Raw genomic sequence first — 19,563 nt, 5'->3', positions numbered from 1 at the left:
GGTAGTTACATTCACTTAACTAGATCCTTATTAGCTTAAGCGCATTGGTGTAGGGATGGCAATGGGTAAAGTACCCAATGGACACCCGCAAAATTTACCCATAATGGGTAGAGTATTTATCCGCTATACGGGTACGAGTATGGGTGTGGGTAAAAATCCACAAATTTTAATGGGGATGGGTGCGGGTATGGGTATCTAAGTACTCACTCTGCCCCATACCCGCATATATATATATATATATATATATGCTTGAACTTTATTCTACAATTATGCATTAAATTTTTATATTATTATATTATTTATGTGAAGTTATATAAGATTAATATAAAAATATATTTAATAATAAAGTAAACCAAAAAATTTATTTTGGTTTATATTTTTAATAGAAAAATTTATTTACTATTTTATATCATTTAATTAGGCTAACACAATTTAATTATTACATAGTTAATATAAGATTGACTTTTTTTAAAATATTATTTATATATGACACACATAAAATATTTTTTACACAAATATTTTTGTTAATAAAATCATATTGATGTTTAAATCATAAAGTGAATGATAAATAATAAATATATTATAAATATTTTATAAATTTTACAATCACCTACTATTACTGTAAACTTATTATTTATTAATAATATTTAAATTTTATTTTTATATTTTAATTTAAAATAATATTTTTCTATGTAACATATGTATTACAAGCACAACTATAATCTATTGAATCTAAATAATATTATTCTAACTATTTATTCACATTCAAAGAAGTTTTTGAAAAGATATAAATATAAAAAATTATTGTTAATTTTTATTTGTTAATTTTTTAAGATAAAAAAGTATAATTTTTTTAATATACACGTATATTTCTTTATTATAAAATTTTATTGTAACTATTTATCTTTTATTCAAATTCTTTTTTTTTTAATTTATATACATTATAAATATTTAATTCACTAAAATAATTTTTCAAAAATTTATATTTTTGATAAAATACTTTCGTATAGTATATGAGTTAAAAAATACTAGTATTAATATATATATATATATATATATTAATTATATTACATTATTTTAATTAAATCTATTATTTTTCTTACAATTTCAAATTCAAAAATTAAAAAAAGTATTTTATGTATCAACTTTCTGTTATTAGTATTGAACTTGTCTACTTTAACTCTATTCTCATTCTCAATGTCTGTCTCACTAAAACTTAATAACTATGAAATGTTATTCATTAGAGTTAGTTGTTAATGCCGTCACAAGAGGTTATTAAGTGATTCTACACGAAGGGACAACCATTGTATAGATCTATTTTGTTGTCGTTTTGACATTACCAACAATCAAATCTCACACAAGATAGAATTATCACTGACAAATAACTTGTGTATTTAGTTTTTACTTATTGTTTCTAAGAATTTTAGTTTAGAAAATTATTATATTAAGATACATTTAACATTTATGATCTTTGAATATTTGTTTTTTTTATCTATATTTGTACCTTATTCGGCAACTATATATTAAATTTTTGTATTATTATGCTACTTATGTGAAGTTATATAAACATATTTTTCTTTATAAATATTTTTTTTCTCAAACAAGCGCGGGTAATGGGTACAAGACGGGTATGCGGGTACTCAGAGGGTACGGGTACGGGGATTAATATTCATACCTACGCGAGTGTGGGGTCGGATATGGGTATTTTTTTAAAACGCGGGTATGGGGATGAGTACTGTAGTACCCTACCCATTGCCATCCCTACATTGGTGCTCTCTGTCCTAAATTCATTTAATAATAATTAAATTTGCATGCTAATTTTATTTTCACTAAAACTAAATAAAAATTACTTAAGTGAGTACTTAGCATGAAATTTATGATTCTCTGTTCTAAATTCGTTTAAGAACAAATAATTTTGTTTGGGTAAAGTTGAGTAATTCCTGATTTGCTTAAGCTGTGTGTGAATTATTCAAGCGAACATTGTTTGTCCTCACCTATACTCATTTTGAAGCTTGAATTTTTAACATGTGTTGCTTAAACCAACAATGATATATTTAAGTGAAATTTTACTTAAATTCATTTAAGCTACTAAAAATTTGCTTAAACAAATATCAACATGAGACTAATATTTCTACCAAAACATGAAAGAATCCAAAATCCTCGTATAACACACTTATCTTCATATTTTTCTTCCAAATATTCTTTCAATTTTCTTGTCTCAAATTCACTTCTACATCCACCTAAACAGGTTCTTTCTTTATGAATATACCCTTAACTAATATAAACAACAGTAAAACTTGATTTATTATATTAAAAGAGTTAAAATAATTAATATAATTATAAAAATACAAATATTACATGTATGTTACACTTGTGTACATGTATGCATTATATATTATTTTTTATTTGGACTTTTGTTATTAATATTTAAACTTTAACTATTTGAATTTTAAAAAAATTATAAAAATATTTAAACTAAAAAAAGATTGGGAGAGTTTGCTAATACAGAATGTATATTTTTAATGAAATTTATTTAAAAGTAATGTAAATTTGATTAATTATATTAATATAGTTAAAATGATATTATATAATTAAAAAGTCATACATGCTGCACGCACACTGCACGCATCCTATTCTTTTAGTTAGTTAATGTTATAATTAGTATAACTAAAACTACTTTTGTTACAAAAATTTTATATTAATTAAAATTTAAATAATATTTTTAAAATATATTTTTCTTTTAAATTAGCTTTTGACATAATTTAGACTTAATTTTTTTAATATATTATTAAAATTTATCTAATTTAAATGTAGAATCATCTAAAAATATTTAATTTTATAAACTTTAAGTGCCAAATATTAAGTCTTATATATTTTTTTAAGAATAAATTAGGTTTAGTATTTTTAATACTTGTTTGCATAAAATTTAAAATAAAAATGTAAAACTTATAATATAAAAATGGATGATTAATTTAAAAATACATTAAATTCCTAAAAGTAAATTTTTAATTTGATATTTAAAAATATATTACTTAGAATTATCCAACATTTGGTATATTTAATATGTACACAATATTATTCATAAACAATTTGACATTTTAAATAATTTGAATAAGTAAACAAATTAATATAATTTGAATTTATTTTATAAATATGATTACCATATCAAGGATAAAGATTGTAATTTATTTTATAAAAATAAATTAATAAATTTTGTCACATCACATCTAACAGAATTATAAATACACAGATTTTAAATTTAATCAATAATGCACTTTTAACAATTTGTTATCAAGTATACATTGTAAACTACAACTGTGTCAAATCAGAATCAGAACGATACTCAAAGCGAGAAAAGATGAAGAAAGCGAGAAGAAAAAGGAACAATAATTGTTTTTGATAATATTGAAGTACTATAAATCCCTCAGTTACACAGATTATAGCATGAAACACCTCTCTTCAAATATAAGACTTACACATAGTTCCATACTAGTACTAGGTGTCATTATATCGATCAAACTATGCACTTGTGAGTTCGGCCATCTCTAAATCCAGGCAACACACTCATTCTCAACTTCTTCGTTCCTCCAATTGACTCCTCCATCTGCGTACACAGGTTTTTTCATTCTGATTTTACTCGTAACAATATAAATTACTCTTCTTCTTGTGACTTTATGTGCTTAATTAGTTGCGCGATAATGGGTATAATTTGGATTTAAAGGTTCTGTCTTGTTTTTCCTGTGGAATTTGGCTTAATTTGTGAAACCCATCTAAGATTTTTTAAATGTTTTTCGGTTGATCAATGAATAAGTATTTGTCATCCCTATCTTCAGTGTTATTGTGACATGACATTGATGTTCTTTTTCACAATTTTGAGCAGGTAACTGCACCTAAAATTTGTTTAAGATGAGGCAGAGGCGTGAAACTGCTTCAGCTGCATCAAAAAGGTCAAGCAGTGGTGAAACAAGTGAGGAGTATAGTAGTAATGGTGTTGAAATCAGCACCAATGTTCATGTTGGAAATCCAAGGAGGTCTTCATTTGTGTGGCTGGCCTTGTTTCTCATAATCACTTATTGCTGTTCAGCTGTTTATCGTTACCAGTATCAGAACTTGCCTATGCCTCTCACTGCAGAACAGGCTGGTAAGAGGGGTTTCTCAGAGATTGAAGCATTCAAGCATGTCAAGGCCTTGACTGAGGTGGGCCCTCATCCTGTTGCCTCTGAAGCACTCAATCTTGCACTGCAGGTTGGCTCCTCAACTTTCTTAATGTTTTCCACATAGTTGTTCTTACTTTTCATTGATTCCTTGGATCACAAGAATCAAGAGTAAGATGTAGTGAACTTCATGAAATTTACAAATAGCTATCCAATTGATTGTGGTCATTTATTAGTCCACTATGTGTAAATTATACATTATTTTGACAAGTTTCCAACTGCAGTATGTTTTGTCAGCATGTCAAACTATCAAGTCAACAGCTCACTGGGAGGTAGAAGTTGAAGTGGATCTTTTTCATTCGAAGTCTGGTGCAAACCGTCTGATCAGTGGCTTATTTACCGGGAAAACACTTGTTTATTCGGATCTAAGTCATGTTGTAGTAAGAATCTTGCCGAAATACCTATCTGAAGCAAGAGAGCAATCTATTCTGGTCTCTTCTCATATTGATACTGTTTTCTCAACGTACGTTTTCTTCATCTAATTGCTGTCAATCATTGCTTTTGTCTGCTTTTAAAATGATGTTACAGATTATTGGGATGCAATGCATTCATATAATCGTGTGTTGTTGTGATGAAATGGAGAGAAATTGAAACAATAATATTGCTAATAGTACTTTCAAGTATTTACCAAATACACAAGTACCCCAATTTGGTTAAGACAAACCTTAATGTTGGATGCAGTATGGTAAAATTCAGAATTCTCTAGAAATGAATTTATTATTGATTAATGAACTCAGTAGTGGCTTCTTATATTTATACAGAGAACTACGTGTTACTACAGATAGTGATCCTAGCTGACACAGTTAAGACACAACTAACATAACTAGCAATCCAGCTCTTAAATTATTTCATGTATACGGTATACCAAAAATAAACATATATCTAACAGCACATTTTCACTATGCATTAAAAGGAAATAATGATTTGTTGAGAGGTTGCATTAAGATGGCTTGAGGTGCAACTGCTTTTAGTTTCATGTGAAATTTATGACTTGCATTCTATAGATCAAAAGACAAATATTATACTTAAGAAAACTTTCCTTTTTTCCCCATTGAACAACAGATACTTTTCTGTACATGAACCAAGAAATTGAAATTGTAATATGTTTACATTTAAATGTGGCTGATTATATAATTAGGTTGAACATTGACCCATTTCTTCTATGCATTTATTATTTTCTTATTATTTTTATTGTTTTCATTGTCATCATTACATAACAACTTATCAATGATTGAGGGAATGTTGGTCTGAGGCAATTAGCTTGGTTCCTTTTAAGCAAGATCTCAGGTTTCCCTTTTGTCGAAGAGCTTGGTTCCCTTACGTGGGCCCTCTTGGCCGGGTTCAAATTAGCCAGGATCTAAAGTGGCTTCTGAACACCAGGGGTCTTGAACCAAAAGAATATTACAAATTTAGTTTTAAAATGAAGAAACTAATTAAAAATAGTATCTCTAATGTAAAATTTCCAATTCTTTCTTTGATATGCTGATTTTGTTGTCTTGTCACTTGTGCATGTTAAAATTACATGCCTTTTCACATCTGTGATACATCATATGTAATTGAATATTGTTCAATAAGATTTTGATTACTATCCTTTGTCAATATAAAGCTTTTTTATAAGATCATCCAAGTATATGTTGCTGTGTTAGAGGCCAAAATCTTTCTGTGATTTGACATCCCATGATTGGATGATAATGAAAAGAAGTTTGAAACTAAAAGTGGATCAAAATTAAACTCACTAAATAATAATGTTATGAAGCATATTGGTCCTGGAATGGGATTGTAATAATTCAAAATCATAGCAGGGACAAATATAATAGTGTAAGTCATAGTGAAAAATATTTACAGTCTCAAGCTTTTCTAGTAAAGATCATTTTGCTAAAGTTTTTCTTCAGCCCTCCCTTATGCTACTTGTGCTCTGTTTCAGAATTTCCATGCAATCATGTAAAAGTGTCAGCTCTGAATTTTTTTCTTTGGTGATATTTGATTATTTGAAGTTTTCCAGTTAGTTAAAGTCACTGTATTGTTTACTACTAAAAATATAACATTGATTTAACAGAGCAGGGGCAGGAGATTGCAGTTCATGTATAGGTGTCATGCTGGAACTTGCACGTGGAATTTCTCAGTGGGCTCATGGATTGAAGAAATCTGTTATATTCTTATTTAATACAGGTGAAGAGGAGGGACTTAATGGTGCCCATGGCTTCATAACCCAGGTATGGAATTATTTGTTAATGCATCTTTATATTGATTGGTTTTCTTATTTGCTTCTCAGCTGGTTTGAAGATGTGGTTTTTAATTTTACTGATTATAAGACTGATGTTGGCATTAGAAGAAATCTAAATTATAAATATTGGAGGGATTTTTATTGGCATCTAAAACATAAATGTTATATAACAATCCTTATCTCATCAATAAAAGAATTTTTTATGCAGCATCCTTGGAGAAAAACTGTTCGTATGGCTATTGATCTTGAGGCCATGGGCATAGGAGGGATGTCTAGTATTTTTCAGGTATGATTATTGATCGCTATAAAATTTAAATTTTCACAATTTACAAATTGCTTCTGTGCTTTTGCTCATTGAAACTGTTTTATCTCAGTCTCTTTTGATTGTACTTGGTCCTAATAACAGTGATATTTCTTTCTTTGTTGGTAAAACTCATGGTATTAGAGACTGTATGTCCTAATGGTCCTATGTTCAGTCTCCATTGCTTTCCTTCTTCTAAATAACACCTGAATTTCAAAACAAAGTTGAGTTGGCATGTGTATTGTCCATGCTTTAAGCTTGAAGGGTTCTTACAAGAGGGGGTGAGTTGGAAATAAAACCAATCTTGTGCATTCACTAAACTATTTAACTTTGAAGAAAATTAGCTATCGACATCTGTATATTCTTCATATTAATATTTTCAACAATTTAAGGTTTAAAAAAAAAAGTGTTGTACAGGAAGTTGCATGGCATGAACTGCATAGATTATATTTTTTTCTTTTCCCACATCCTTGTTATCTTTATATAAATGCCTTATTTTAAAGTATTACTAGCTGTCTCTTCTGCATGTTATGTCATTTTGAAAATTTATGTTTTATCTTTTAATACCAATATATTGAAAATGGGTGACAACATTATTTACGCCACTTTTCTGTTGGAAATAAAGTTGTTTTTCAATGGCTTGGGCTGCATGGCTTCCTGTGCAGTCTTATCCAAAACTTTCTAGGTTCTTCATTCTCTGATGAGATATTTTGATTAGAACTTTGAATGGCCACAGTATTGTTTACCTTTTCTGTACTTGTGTAACTTGAGTTATGTCACTAATTGCTCATTTTCACTCGGTTTTACTAATAAAATAAAGTGAAAAAAAAATAAAATTTCAATCTTCACTGAGTAGTCATCCGTTTTTGGTGGTTGTTCATGTGTCACGTTCAATCTTGATTGCTTTCTCCTTTAAAAGAAGGGAAAAGATATTGCACATTTGCAGATTAAAAATAATGGTTCAGTCTTCGTTAACCGAAATTTTGAAAAGATAAATTTATTCAATTATTTGATATCCAAATATATTAGGAATTAGGAAGTTAGGATAATAATTTGTTAGTTATGGGATTAGTTAGTTAAATAAATATAAGGATGTAAAGGGAAATTATTCATTCAAGTTTTGTATCTTTAAGAATTGAACTTTTGCTCTTTTATGGAAGGATAAATCCTTTGTGAAGAGAAACCCTTTGGATGAGAGTTCTCTTTCCTTTGTTTTGTTCTTTTGCAATCAATCAAGAAATACAATCTTTCTTTCCTTTTCTGCATTTTCTAATTTGTTAATTCTAATATTAAGTTCTTGGCTTCTTGCCTCTTGCTAATGGCTTTGGTTTTAATTTTAGGCTGGTCCTCATCCTTGGGCTATCGAGAACTTCGCTTTAGTAGCAAAATACCCATCTGGTCAAGTTATCGCACAGGTTTGCATGTTTCCTTCATATTATAGTTTTGTTCTTTACCGATTTTTTATTGATTACTTTTAGGCTTAGTTGCATTTTTGGTTTTTAACTTGTGTTTGTTCGAATTTAGTCTCTCAATTTTAATTTTGCGATTTTAGTCTCCCTATTTTCTTAATTGAGCAAATTTTGTCATTTTATTAAGCTATCATCCAATTTTTAATGACAACTGTACAATCTTCTTCCTCTAGTTAGAATTTGCCATTGTTGATGTAGCTCTTCTTCCTCCTCTCCTCCTAGCCGGACATTGGCAACAAAGCTCTTCTTCTTCTTTTCCCCCTAATTGGGCTCTATCATTGCCGATAGAGTTCTTTTTTCTCCTTTTCTCTTGGTCAGAGTTTTACTGTAAAGAGTTCTCTGTCTCTGCCAACATCCTCTCCCTCTACCACCTCTCCACCATACTCATTACATTTAGGAGATTCTTTGTTTTTTGGAACAAAGAGAACACAACATTGAACCTCTTCGTTGCTGATTCTTGTGTCATCATCGAAAGGCCATCGCAAAGAGACATTGGTGTTGAATTCTTTGCTAGGGACTTTGTTGATGGGACTTCCAATTTGTGCCTGAGGACAGTGAGATGCAGTGGAGGATGGTAACATGCGATTGAGGACAATAAGACACAGAGGATGTCGGAGATCTAGTAGATACAGTGGTGGCTGTGGGCAGCGATAGAGGAGGAGGAAGAAGTGGAGTCTGGGTAGGGAAAAGAGGAAGAAAAGCTCTGTTAGCAATGGTGGAGTCCAACTAGTGGAGAGGAGAAGCAAGAGCTCCATTGGCAATGGCAAATTCTGGCTAGGGGAAGAGGGAGTAGAAGAAGACTGTACAATTGCCATTAAAAATTGGATGAAAACCTTACAAAAGGACAGAATTTGCTTAATTACGAAAATAGAGAAACTAAAATCTTGCAATTAAAAATTAAGAGACTAAAATTGAACAAATAAAAAAATTGGGGACCAAAAATGCAATTTAGTCTTATTTTTTATTTTTAAATAATCACTTACAAGTCACATTAACCAATATTTAACCAATATTTATGCTCCAGGATCTCTTTTCTTCCGGGGCCATAAAATCTGCAACAGATTTCCAAGTGTACAAAGAAGTTGCTGGCCTTTCAGGACTTGATTTTGCATTTGTAGATAACACTGCTGTATATCATACCAAGGTTTCCTTCTGTTCTTATTGTTTTATGAAATAATTGGATTGCATTCTGTTTGGCATTTTATTGCAAACATTAAATTCATATTGTATCGGTTGAAAGATTGGGACTTCACAGAGCAACTCTTGAAGAGAGCTCTCAGTACAATAACAAATTCATTACTGAAGTTTGACTTGATTTGAAGTACTAAGCCAGTTGTGTCAAAATCCAAACTTAGTTGTCAGCCATGTGTTCCCCTACTTGAAAGTTATTTTTTGTGAATGAGATAAGAGATATGAAGAAGCAAAGTGAAAGACCTAGCGTGGATTGACCTTTTGCTGAATCCTATTACATTAAATACACTTTACGTTGCTCTTGTGGTGTTAGGTCACTGAAGGGGATTGGAGGCTTGTTTCTGCACAGCTGGTATTGAAGGTTGGGGATGGTAAATGCATGTTTCAGGATCATGTTGCAATAATGAGAATCCTTTAAATAATTCCCTGATTTTATTTATTTGGATTTCATAGAGAAGTTACTAGGCTAGTGGGCCATCAAGTGATGATGCTGATGCATATATTTCTGATTGATATTGCACATATTCTTTGCACTTAAATCCAAATATTATTTTTTCTACATAATTAAAATCAGTATGCTAATAGTTGAATGTGATTTACGTGCATATTCTTTTAATAGATTTCTTTGATCTAAGGAGATCTTGTCATAATATTTTTCAGCTACCTGTTACCACAGTTATATACAAATTTTTAGAACCTATAAATAATATTTGAACTTTGTATTATTACTTAATGGATGCATAACTTCAAATTTCCATCTCTTACTTTTATTATAAAGTGTATGATGGGACAGATGGGTAACTGGGTGATGTCATCTCTTGATATATTCCTTTTGGCCATTCAGGATTTGCTTTGAACTATTTCTTTAGTGTAAATAGTGTTTTCCGTGCAACCAGTTAGTAATTTTGCTGAAAATATGAATGTGCTGGAGTAAGTTATTGAGTAAATACGCAAATATTTTTTTTGTCTATGTAACGAGGAAAATAAGAAGAAAAAGTAAATCCATGGTAAGTGATGATATATTATTTCTTCTTGTTGATTAAGCTAATACAAATAATGGTAGCTAAAATAGTTCAAATTAATATGATTTTATAACTAATGACATTTTCTGGATTGACAACTATACTTTTGCCTACAATTTATCTATTATTGGTTCAAAGTTGGATGACAAAGTGGCGGTGGAAGTGAAAAGATATCACAGGGAAAATTAAGGTTTTATTCAAATATTTTCATATCTGATGACAATAATTGAATAATATAATGCTATATTTTTTCCTTGTGCAGAATGACAAATTAGAGCTTTTGAAGACAGGATCTCTTCAACATCTGGGCGAAAATATGCTTGCTTTCTTGCTTCATGTCGGTGCATCATCTCATTTTCCCGGAGGGAATTCAACAGAAGCTGAGGAAGATACAAGCAACAATAATGCCATATATTTTGACATTTTGGTAATTTTAGCTAAAAAACTTTTTTGTTCTTGGTTATGCAAATCATATTCCCATTCTATGCTTTATTGTGTGCTCCATGTGTTATTTTTTTCATATGAGAGGGTGGTTGTAGCTTGCTATGCTACCATCATATCGTTAGGCTCTAATATATGGTACTTATCTGACCTTTTCAGGGAACATATATGGTTGTATATCGTCAAAAGTTTGCTAATATACTCCACAATTCAGTGATAATGCAGTCATTTCTAATATGGATTACATCATTGGTTATGGGTGGTATACCAGCTGCAGCTTCATTGGCCTTGTCATGTTTGAGTGTTCTCCTCTTGTGGATCTTCGCACTTTCTTTCTCCTTTCTTGTTGCGTACCTCCTTCCTTTGATATCTTCATCACCAGTGCCATATGTCTCAAGTCCTTGGTTGGCAATTGGATTATTTGGTGCACCTGCTTTTCTTGGAGCATTGACTGGTCAACATTTTGGTTATCTTCTACTTCAAAAATATCTTTTGAATTCACATTCAAAGAGAAGGCAATTGCCCCCTATTATTCAAGCTGCTGTTGTCAAGCTGGAGGCAGAAAGATGGCTTTATAAAGCTGGATCATTTCAATGGCTTATACTTCTCACTTTGGGAAACTATTTTAAAATTGGTTCTTCTTACTTGGCTCTTGTGTGGTTAGTTTCTCCGACATTTGCATGTAATGATCACTACCCTCATCTTTGTCCCTTGTAGAACAACTTTTGTTGCCTATTTCTAAATCTTGGTTGAAATATACAGATGGATTTTTTGAAGCAACGCTAACTCCAGCCAGGTTACCAAAGCCACTCAAACTGGCAACCCTACTTCTAGGGTTAGCCAGTCCAATTTTAATTTCTGCTGGCACATTCATTCGGTTGGCTGCTACAGTCATAGGGGGTATGGTTCGACTTGATAGGTAAATCATTTTTTCCCTAATCAGTATTCATGGACTAGCATGTTAATGAGCCATGTCTATTGCTTAGAACTTTGCTGATGGTGCTTATTTTCTTTTTAGGTTTGGTGTGGGTTTAGTGCCTATTTTAATTTTACATATTTGTATTCTTCACAATAGTCTGCCTGCTGCCAATAGCAGGTTAAGACTTGACACATCAAAAGCAAATTATGGAAATAGATAAAAAGAAGATCCTGTAGGATCTCACAATGTTTTACTTTTAATGTGCTATATGAATACCTATTGAAGCCAAAATTTAGAATGGGATTTTGGTATTCAGTTCTTATTTAGTCATGTGTTAATTATGCAAGAGGCCATTCTTATGTAAAATTCATAGCATTTATTGTTATTAAATAAAATTTCATGATAGTTTCCCCTCATTTCCACTCCCAGCAAAAAATAAAAATAAAATTGTACTAATAAAAAAAGTAAATTGATTAATCTTCCACAAATGCTAAAATGAAGTCCAAAACAGCTGTTAGATTATTGCTATTATTATTGTGTTAGGAGTTATATTAGGTAATTATTAGTATAAATAGGGATATAAGGCCAATGTTATGTTTTACATCACATATAACAACTAGTTCTGCTTTCTGGTGGGTGGTGGCTATGTTCATTGTTCCAGACATCATTCATCATCGTATTCATCCCTTTGTTTTAGTGTGTCCTCTATTCTCTTACCATTGTTTCCCTGAAGTTATCCTGCAGCCCTCTTTTCTACACTTGCTTCCATGATTGGGAACTTGCCTTCTATTTCATGCCTAAAACATGAGGAATAAGTAGAGAAATCTTTGCCATCCAATCTTGATTCTTGCTGCATGACTTGGTTGCATTTACCACCACTTCACTATTGTTGCCATTAGATTCACTACCATTACTTTCACCATCTATTTTGTCAAATGTCAATTTTCACTTTAAGTAGTTAGCATCTAATTTATTTTTCTTTACTGTGCAGGAATCCTGGTAGTACTCCTGAATGGCTGGGAAATTTTATGATTGCTGCTTTTATTGCTGTTGTCTTGTCTTTGACCTTGGTGTACCTTCTTTCATATGTCCATCTCTCAGGTTTGTTTACTGTATCTCGATCTTTTGCTAGCAACTTTGAAATCTTATAATTTATGATAATAGAATGCTAATTGATTGATTTTTTGTGGATGCCAATTTTAAAAGAAATTCTCCTGTCACACAATATGGTGTTTCAACTTCATAAAATTTTGATGACCTGGGGCATGACTGATCTTTTCCTGTGGTCTATTTCTTTTTGGTTGGGTGGGAGGTATATGAAATGCAAGTTTAGTAAGAAGTGCAATAACTTTATCTTAGAAGTAAAACTTGGAGAGCATATTTTAAGTTCCATGAGTTAAGTATCAAGGGTCCATTTTACAGAATGACAGTGGAATAGGATTCAAGTGGGTGGATGAAATGAAGGAGCATTTTGAGTGCAATTTGTGACAAAAGGGTAACTTAGTTGCCAGGGCAATGAAACATAATTTCTTGGTTTACCCAAGGAATCGTGAATTGCTTCATGGGTGCCATTCATTTACAAATTGGTTCACTCCCATTCTAATTCTGGTTTGTGAAAAAGACAAACCAAGTATAGAGGCATTGAGGTACATGAGGTAAGGCAGTGAAGTTAGCAATAACAGGGATTTGATGAAGACGGAATAAGAAATGGAGATGGAGCAGTAGAAATGTAGAATGTGAGAATGATGATGATGATTGTGAATGGTGAGGATGTCTTGGGTGCATCTAATAAATCTTTAATTTCTTCTTCATAAAACTGTTATATATGGTGGGTGTGTGAATAGGCAAAGTATAAAAATGTGTCACAAACCCATAGCATACCAACTAAGTATATCCCTTACCTACCGCATACTTGGCTAAGTACTGTATTGCATACTGGAGAGTATTGAGAACCTGGTCCTCCATTTATACATTAAATTTGTCCTTCAAAATGCCCTGAAAGTGAAGTTAAATTGGTTACTAAAAAGACAAAATTGATGTTTCCAAATCCAGTAAGTGAAAAGGTCAATGTGACGTCATACATATCTTTGGAGGATCATAATTGACACACAAATTTTGATTAGAAGGCCCTGAAACATTACTTTGCTCATGGAATTTTCATTTGTTTATAAAATTTAACTGTAAAGTTTCCTTATATTTTGTCATTAAAATTTTTATCTAATTTCAGTTTTGTGACATTTGGGAGTTAGTGGATCTGTGTATTGAGTTTGTCTTGCTTGTCTCTGGCCATTTTGCATAACCTGTTAATCCCTTCGTGCTCCTTGTTGATACATAGCACTACCACTCTTCTGCCTCGCTGGTTGACCAATGGAAAGGAAATGTTCAGACTTATGAATTCCTCTCGATTTTGACTCTGCAGATGAATGAATGCCTTGATTGAGATTGGCTTAAGTGTCTTACTTATTTCTAAATCAATTGTATACTTTATTGACTCTAATTCAAGGGTGGTTCTTGGACATTATTTTTTGGTATCAAGGGATTATCAACTTTGTAAATTTGAAGTATAATTTACTGATACATCTTGTAAAACACAAAGCAATATACTTTTAAAACATGTTATTTTAATATTCCATGTTGTTTTTCATTCAATTGGTAATTGTGTCCAGATGCAAAAAGGGCAATCATCCTAGCTACTTTGGTGCTGTTTAGTATATCACTTGCAATTGTATTATCAGGTGTTGTTCCACCATTTTCTGAAGACACTGCTAGAGCTGTGAATGTAAGTTTTCCATTTGCACTTATATTTTACTGTCTTTTTGCCACTTAACAGACAATCACTTGCCCCTGGTTCGTATCATTTATGATATGTCCATCTACTATCGGTAGTTTTAAGTGATGTATCCAATACAGATGTTGGAAGTGATTCGTGATCTGTTTATGAATAGTTTATTATTGTTGTTAACTTGCTTTCTCTTATTGTCATGTACTTTTCATGAAAGAGATTTTCATGTAAAATAAGGCAACATAGCTTTTATATCGGACAGATTTTGTTAAATTAAACATATCATTTGCATGTAAAATTCATAGTTTCTTGAAATAGTTGCCGTTAAATTGTCATTTCATGGTCATCTATTCTCGTGCACATTTACCAAACCCCCACCCACCCTATTGTAGTATTTATGCCACTCTACTTCCTCTTCATCTTTAGCAGTGTTTATTACAATCTTAGGTCATCGAAAACCTTACTTGATGCATGTGTCATTATTTCTACTGCCCTTGGAGCAACTACATGTGGCACTTCATTAGAACTTGAATGTCATATGCTTATCTGAAAATTTTATCACTAATTTCTGTTTTCTCTTCATAATGTTTCTTGATTTATTTGGGTCTGGATTTGTTACTTAACTGAAGTGACGTGTCTTATTATCACTAGTATTTGATCTAATTTTAGTATTAGTACCATGTATATTATAACACATTTTTACACATCATATCAACATAATCTCATTATTCTCAGTAGTTTTTTTTTCTCTGTCCTCTTCTCTTTCCCTACCATAACCATATAATTTCTACAATTAACAAAAAGAAGCAAGTATAATAAATCAAAAAAATCTCCCTGTACTTTCAGGTTGTGCATGTTGTGGATGCAACTGGAAGACTTAATGAAGTGCAGAATCCTGTATCCTATGTATCTTTATTTTCTACTACTCCAGGAAATTTGAACAAGGAGGTAGAACAGATTAATGAAGGTTTGGTATGTAGTAAAGATAAAACAATTGATTTTGTGACTTTCTCAGTCAAATATGGTTGTTGGACCAATAACGACACCATGAGTGGCTGGACTGAGACAGATATTCCATCAATGCACGTAAATAGTGATGCTAAAGGAAATGGAAGAATTACAAAAGTTTCAATAGATACAAAGGGTTCTGTCCGTTGGGTTCTTGCAATCAATACAGAAGAAATAGAAGATTTCAAGTTTAAAGGTATTGAATTTTTTGTTAGCTAGCATATTTGTAGTTTTTCTATATGTATACCAATTCATTCATAAAATGTGATTTTTCCCTTTTTTTTTTTTTTGTTTTTCTAAACAATACTACTATGACCAACAGTCAAAAAATAGGATGACCAACATCTTAGATTAAAATGAGATCAGTTCTCATTTGGTATGCTGCCTATATATATAAAAACACTGTCATGAGTCAATTATCCTAAATTGGGTAAATGATTATTTATATTAACAACTTTAATAAACATCATCATCATCATTAGGAATCTTGCTTTTGGTGAATGCTCTGTTGATGGATTATGTTTAGTCTTTAAAGATTCACTAGAAGAATGAACACAAGCAGGCTGAAGTACTAAAAATTCTTTAGAATTCTCTGACTTGTAATGCAGAAATGTGTCAACAAACTGCAACAGTACTTTGGTATCATGTTGCTCTAGGCCAATGCCATCCCATCAAATAGAAAATACTCTTCTTTTCCTTTTAAATCTTTTACATGAAGTAAATGTAAATTTGCAGCATAATCCCTCCTGGCATGTTTCTCACACCGAGTTGCCAGTTCAGGAGCTTTGAATAGTCTGTCTTATAACCTACTTAAAATCTTAATCTTTTATGAAGAAACCTACTCAGTAAAAGGGTAACTTCAGTATAAAAGTTTAGCTTGTTGATGTATGCATCGAATAAAATGATCGTTATTGGTACTTCATTGCTAGTGTTGTTGCTATTTATTATTATATTTTATGGTCTGAAGTAGTCTTTGTTCTTCTCACCCAACCTCAGATGCAGTGGACTCTGAAGAATTGATTTCAGTTGATAAAAAGAGTAGTGTGGATGGTTGGCACATAATTCAATTTTCTGGAGGAAAGAATGCACCAACATTGTTTGATCTGACTCTTTATTGGAGGTCAGGTTCAACTCATAACACTGATGTTCCTCTTCTGAAACTTAGGACTGATGTGAACAAATTAACGCCTATAACCGAACGAGTTCTTAAGAAGCTTCCTCGTTGGTGTTCATTGTTTGGAAAGTCTACATCTCCTCATACCTTAGCTTTCTTGAAAAATCTTCCTGTTAATTTTTAGGTACCAGAAGTTTATCCTTGATTTACTAGTGTTAAAATCTTAATATTTGCAGTCATAGGAGTTCTAATTCACTATACCATTTTTGTTCTGGTTGTAGAAAATAATTATATTTAATTTTCGCTGATGTGTTTAATGACTTTAATTATGGGATAAAATGGAATAAGGAGTGGCAATAATTAGATTTTATTGCTCTTTGGCCTGCTCTACTTTCACCTATTTCTTTTGCGATAAAGGGTAACAACACACAGGTACTCTCTGTTATTGAAATGAAATTCATGTTGAATCTATTAAAAATGTGTCTCACTGGATATCCTTCCTCATTTATCAGTCACGTGAATTTCGCTCAATAGCAAATATGTCAAGTGTTTTAGCATTTTTTTTTATTGCCCAGGAATTTATTGAGGTAGGAACCAGTAAAAGAAAATTTTATTTTCATTGTGTTTGAGCTGATTACCTTTTTGTCCCATGTATAAAATACTTGGGTGTGACTTAGATGGACTTGGTCCAAAAATGTGTTTGAAAGCTTGAAATTGAGTAAAGTGATGAAATGCTGAATATAGAGAGGTGTCACCTAACCCTGGTAGTATCGTGGTAGGTTTATCTCTCTTCAATAGGATGGTCTCGTAATAAGAGGAAATTCGAATAAAAGGAATAAGGTAAAAGAATTAATTTTAAAATTGAGTTTATTCCAGTATATATTTACTTTTGAAATATTTATTGTAGGGATGTTTTGAAAAAAATAATCTCCCTTCTTAAAATAAATTTCTTTAGGGATTTTTTTAATCACCAGATCTTACCCTATTTTATTTCTTCGGTATGAATTAATTTTGAAAATACTAACTAAAGAATTGTCATCATTATAAAACTTAACTTAATTTGGAAATCTTGTCATGAACCATTGTTAATTATATTGATGATAACTACCAGGCACCAAGACTTACGAAGTAGTTTAAACCAAAATTAGTGGCAAATTACAACTGGGTTTCCCTGAATTGTTCTAGGGATTCATAAATTGATGGGAAAAACGTCTTTGGATTTAAAAGATCTTATTTACCCAGAAATGACTCTCACTAAAAAAGTATTTTGGGTTAAGTCCAATATGAAACACTTTATTTTAAGTCGATTATTTATTTGTATTACTCGTTGCTAGTACCATTTTTTTCATAATTTAATTTTAAATTTTTCTTTAATAGTTTCCAAAAATTAAATTTTAGAAATCATTTATAAATTACTTTAAAAATTTACTTTTTAGAAGATATAAAATTATTTTAAAATTTAAATTTCAAAAGTGATTTGCAAATTATTTATAAAATATATTCTTTAGAATATACCAAAGAATTTTAAAATTAAATTATAAAATAAAAAGAGTTATAGAAATAGTAAAAGAAGGAAATAGCGATTCCCAGAATTTAAAAGCATTTTAGCAAGGAAATGTACACTTACACTACATGTTCACTTATATTTACTACATTTGCTCTTAAACAATCTAAATGACAAAATTTCAGTTAAAGAATGTATGCACACTTCCTTCTTAAAATTTATTGTACTAAAATTTTCATTCACTTGAATATCATAATGTCATTATGTAGGTGATTATCTTATTTTTAACTTTACATCCTTCCTAGTTTCTGAATAAAGAAATATTTAAATTTTCATGAATTTCATGTTATCTATAAAAATTATAAAATATATGTTTTTTCTGCTCACATAAGTGGATAAAAACAATGAAGACAAAAGAAAAAGTGGAAAAGAACAATATGATTGTAATTGAACCTTGAATTGAATGCTGTGTGTAATTGTTGCACTCCACCACCGTTCAGTGCAGGTAAGAAATGCAAGGTGTTTCTACTTCCACGCAACGTGCGTTGCTTTAAACAACCTTTATCAAAATCAAGGAAATAAATAAACTGAGAAGCACATGATTGCTATGAAACTAATCCCACAATAACTCTCTCTTTTATTTAATCCAAAGTCAATTAGGGATAGGTTAATTAATTTTTTATGAAAAATTAAAAATCTAACAGTTTTAGAATAGATATTATTTCATAGAGACTTTTTTTTTGTTTTTATCAATAATCACTTAAATAAAAAAAATTAACTTTATCTAATCCTAAATATTAGTGTTAGGAATAAGAAAAAAATGTTTATTTAATTTAGGGCTACTCATAGCTGAGTTTAAATTGATTTTTCGATAAAAATTCTTTAATTTATCATAAAGTTATATTGAATTTAATTTAGATAAATTTTAATAAAATGTTCAATTCAATTCAATTTGATACGTTCAGAGAGAATTGGATTGGGTTTGATAGTTTAATTTTTATAATTTTTTAATTTAATTTAAAAATAATAGATAAATCTTATTTATTATATTTTATAATATTTTAATTAAATATTTTATATAAATATTAAAATTTATACAATAACAAAATATGACACATTAACAATTTTAAATCAACTTAAAAGTAATAAAATTTAAAAAACTAAAATCACAAAATATAACTTTAAAATAAAATTATATATTATATTTATAAATAAAATTAAATATACAAAATTTGGATTTAAATTAGATTAGATCGAATTTTAAGTTTTTAGATTAATTATTACATTTAAATTAAAATCTATCGATTCATGATTACAACTAATCTAATCACAACTCCAAATTTTAGTGTTCGGAATCGGAAAAAAAATCTGAAG

General features: G+C 30.5%; 1 protein-coding gene across 1 annotated transcript; it reads left to right on the top strand.

Annotated features, from left to right (window-relative positions):
• The first annotated feature begins 3,268 nt into the window (after positions 1 to 3,268).
• LOC113871199 (endoplasmic reticulum metallopeptidase 1) lies at positions 3,269 to 17,153 on the top strand. The gene is made up of 14 exons (XM_027508117.1): positions 3,269 to 3,616; positions 3,881 to 4,245; positions 4,439 to 4,677; positions 6,271 to 6,427; positions 6,647 to 6,724; positions 8,080 to 8,154; positions 9,233 to 9,352; positions 10,684 to 10,848; positions 11,022 to 11,544; positions 11,625 to 11,781; positions 12,773 to 12,882; positions 14,448 to 14,560; positions 15,410 to 15,767; positions 16,568 to 17,153. The coding sequence occupies exons 2-14, from the start codon at positions 3,907 to 3,909 to the stop codon at positions 16,867 to 16,869; spliced, it is 2,736 nt and encodes a 911-aa protein (XP_027363918.1). The 5' UTR covers positions 3,269 to 3,616; positions 3,881 to 3,906; the 3' UTR covers positions 16,870 to 17,153.
• The last annotated feature ends 2,410 nt before the right edge of the window (positions 17,154 to 19,563 follow it).

Source organism: Abrus precatorius, unplaced genomic scaffold (genome assembly GCF_003935025.1).
Source record: "Abrus precatorius isolate BTA unplaced genomic scaffold, Abrus_2018 Scaffold7, whole genome shotgun sequence".
Classification (NCBI taxonomy): domain Eukaryota; kingdom Viridiplantae; phylum Streptophyta; class Magnoliopsida; order Fabales; family Fabaceae; genus Abrus; species Abrus precatorius.
The sequence above is the reverse complement of the archived record's forward strand: the minus strand, read 5'-3'. Positions and strand labels throughout refer to the sequence as shown.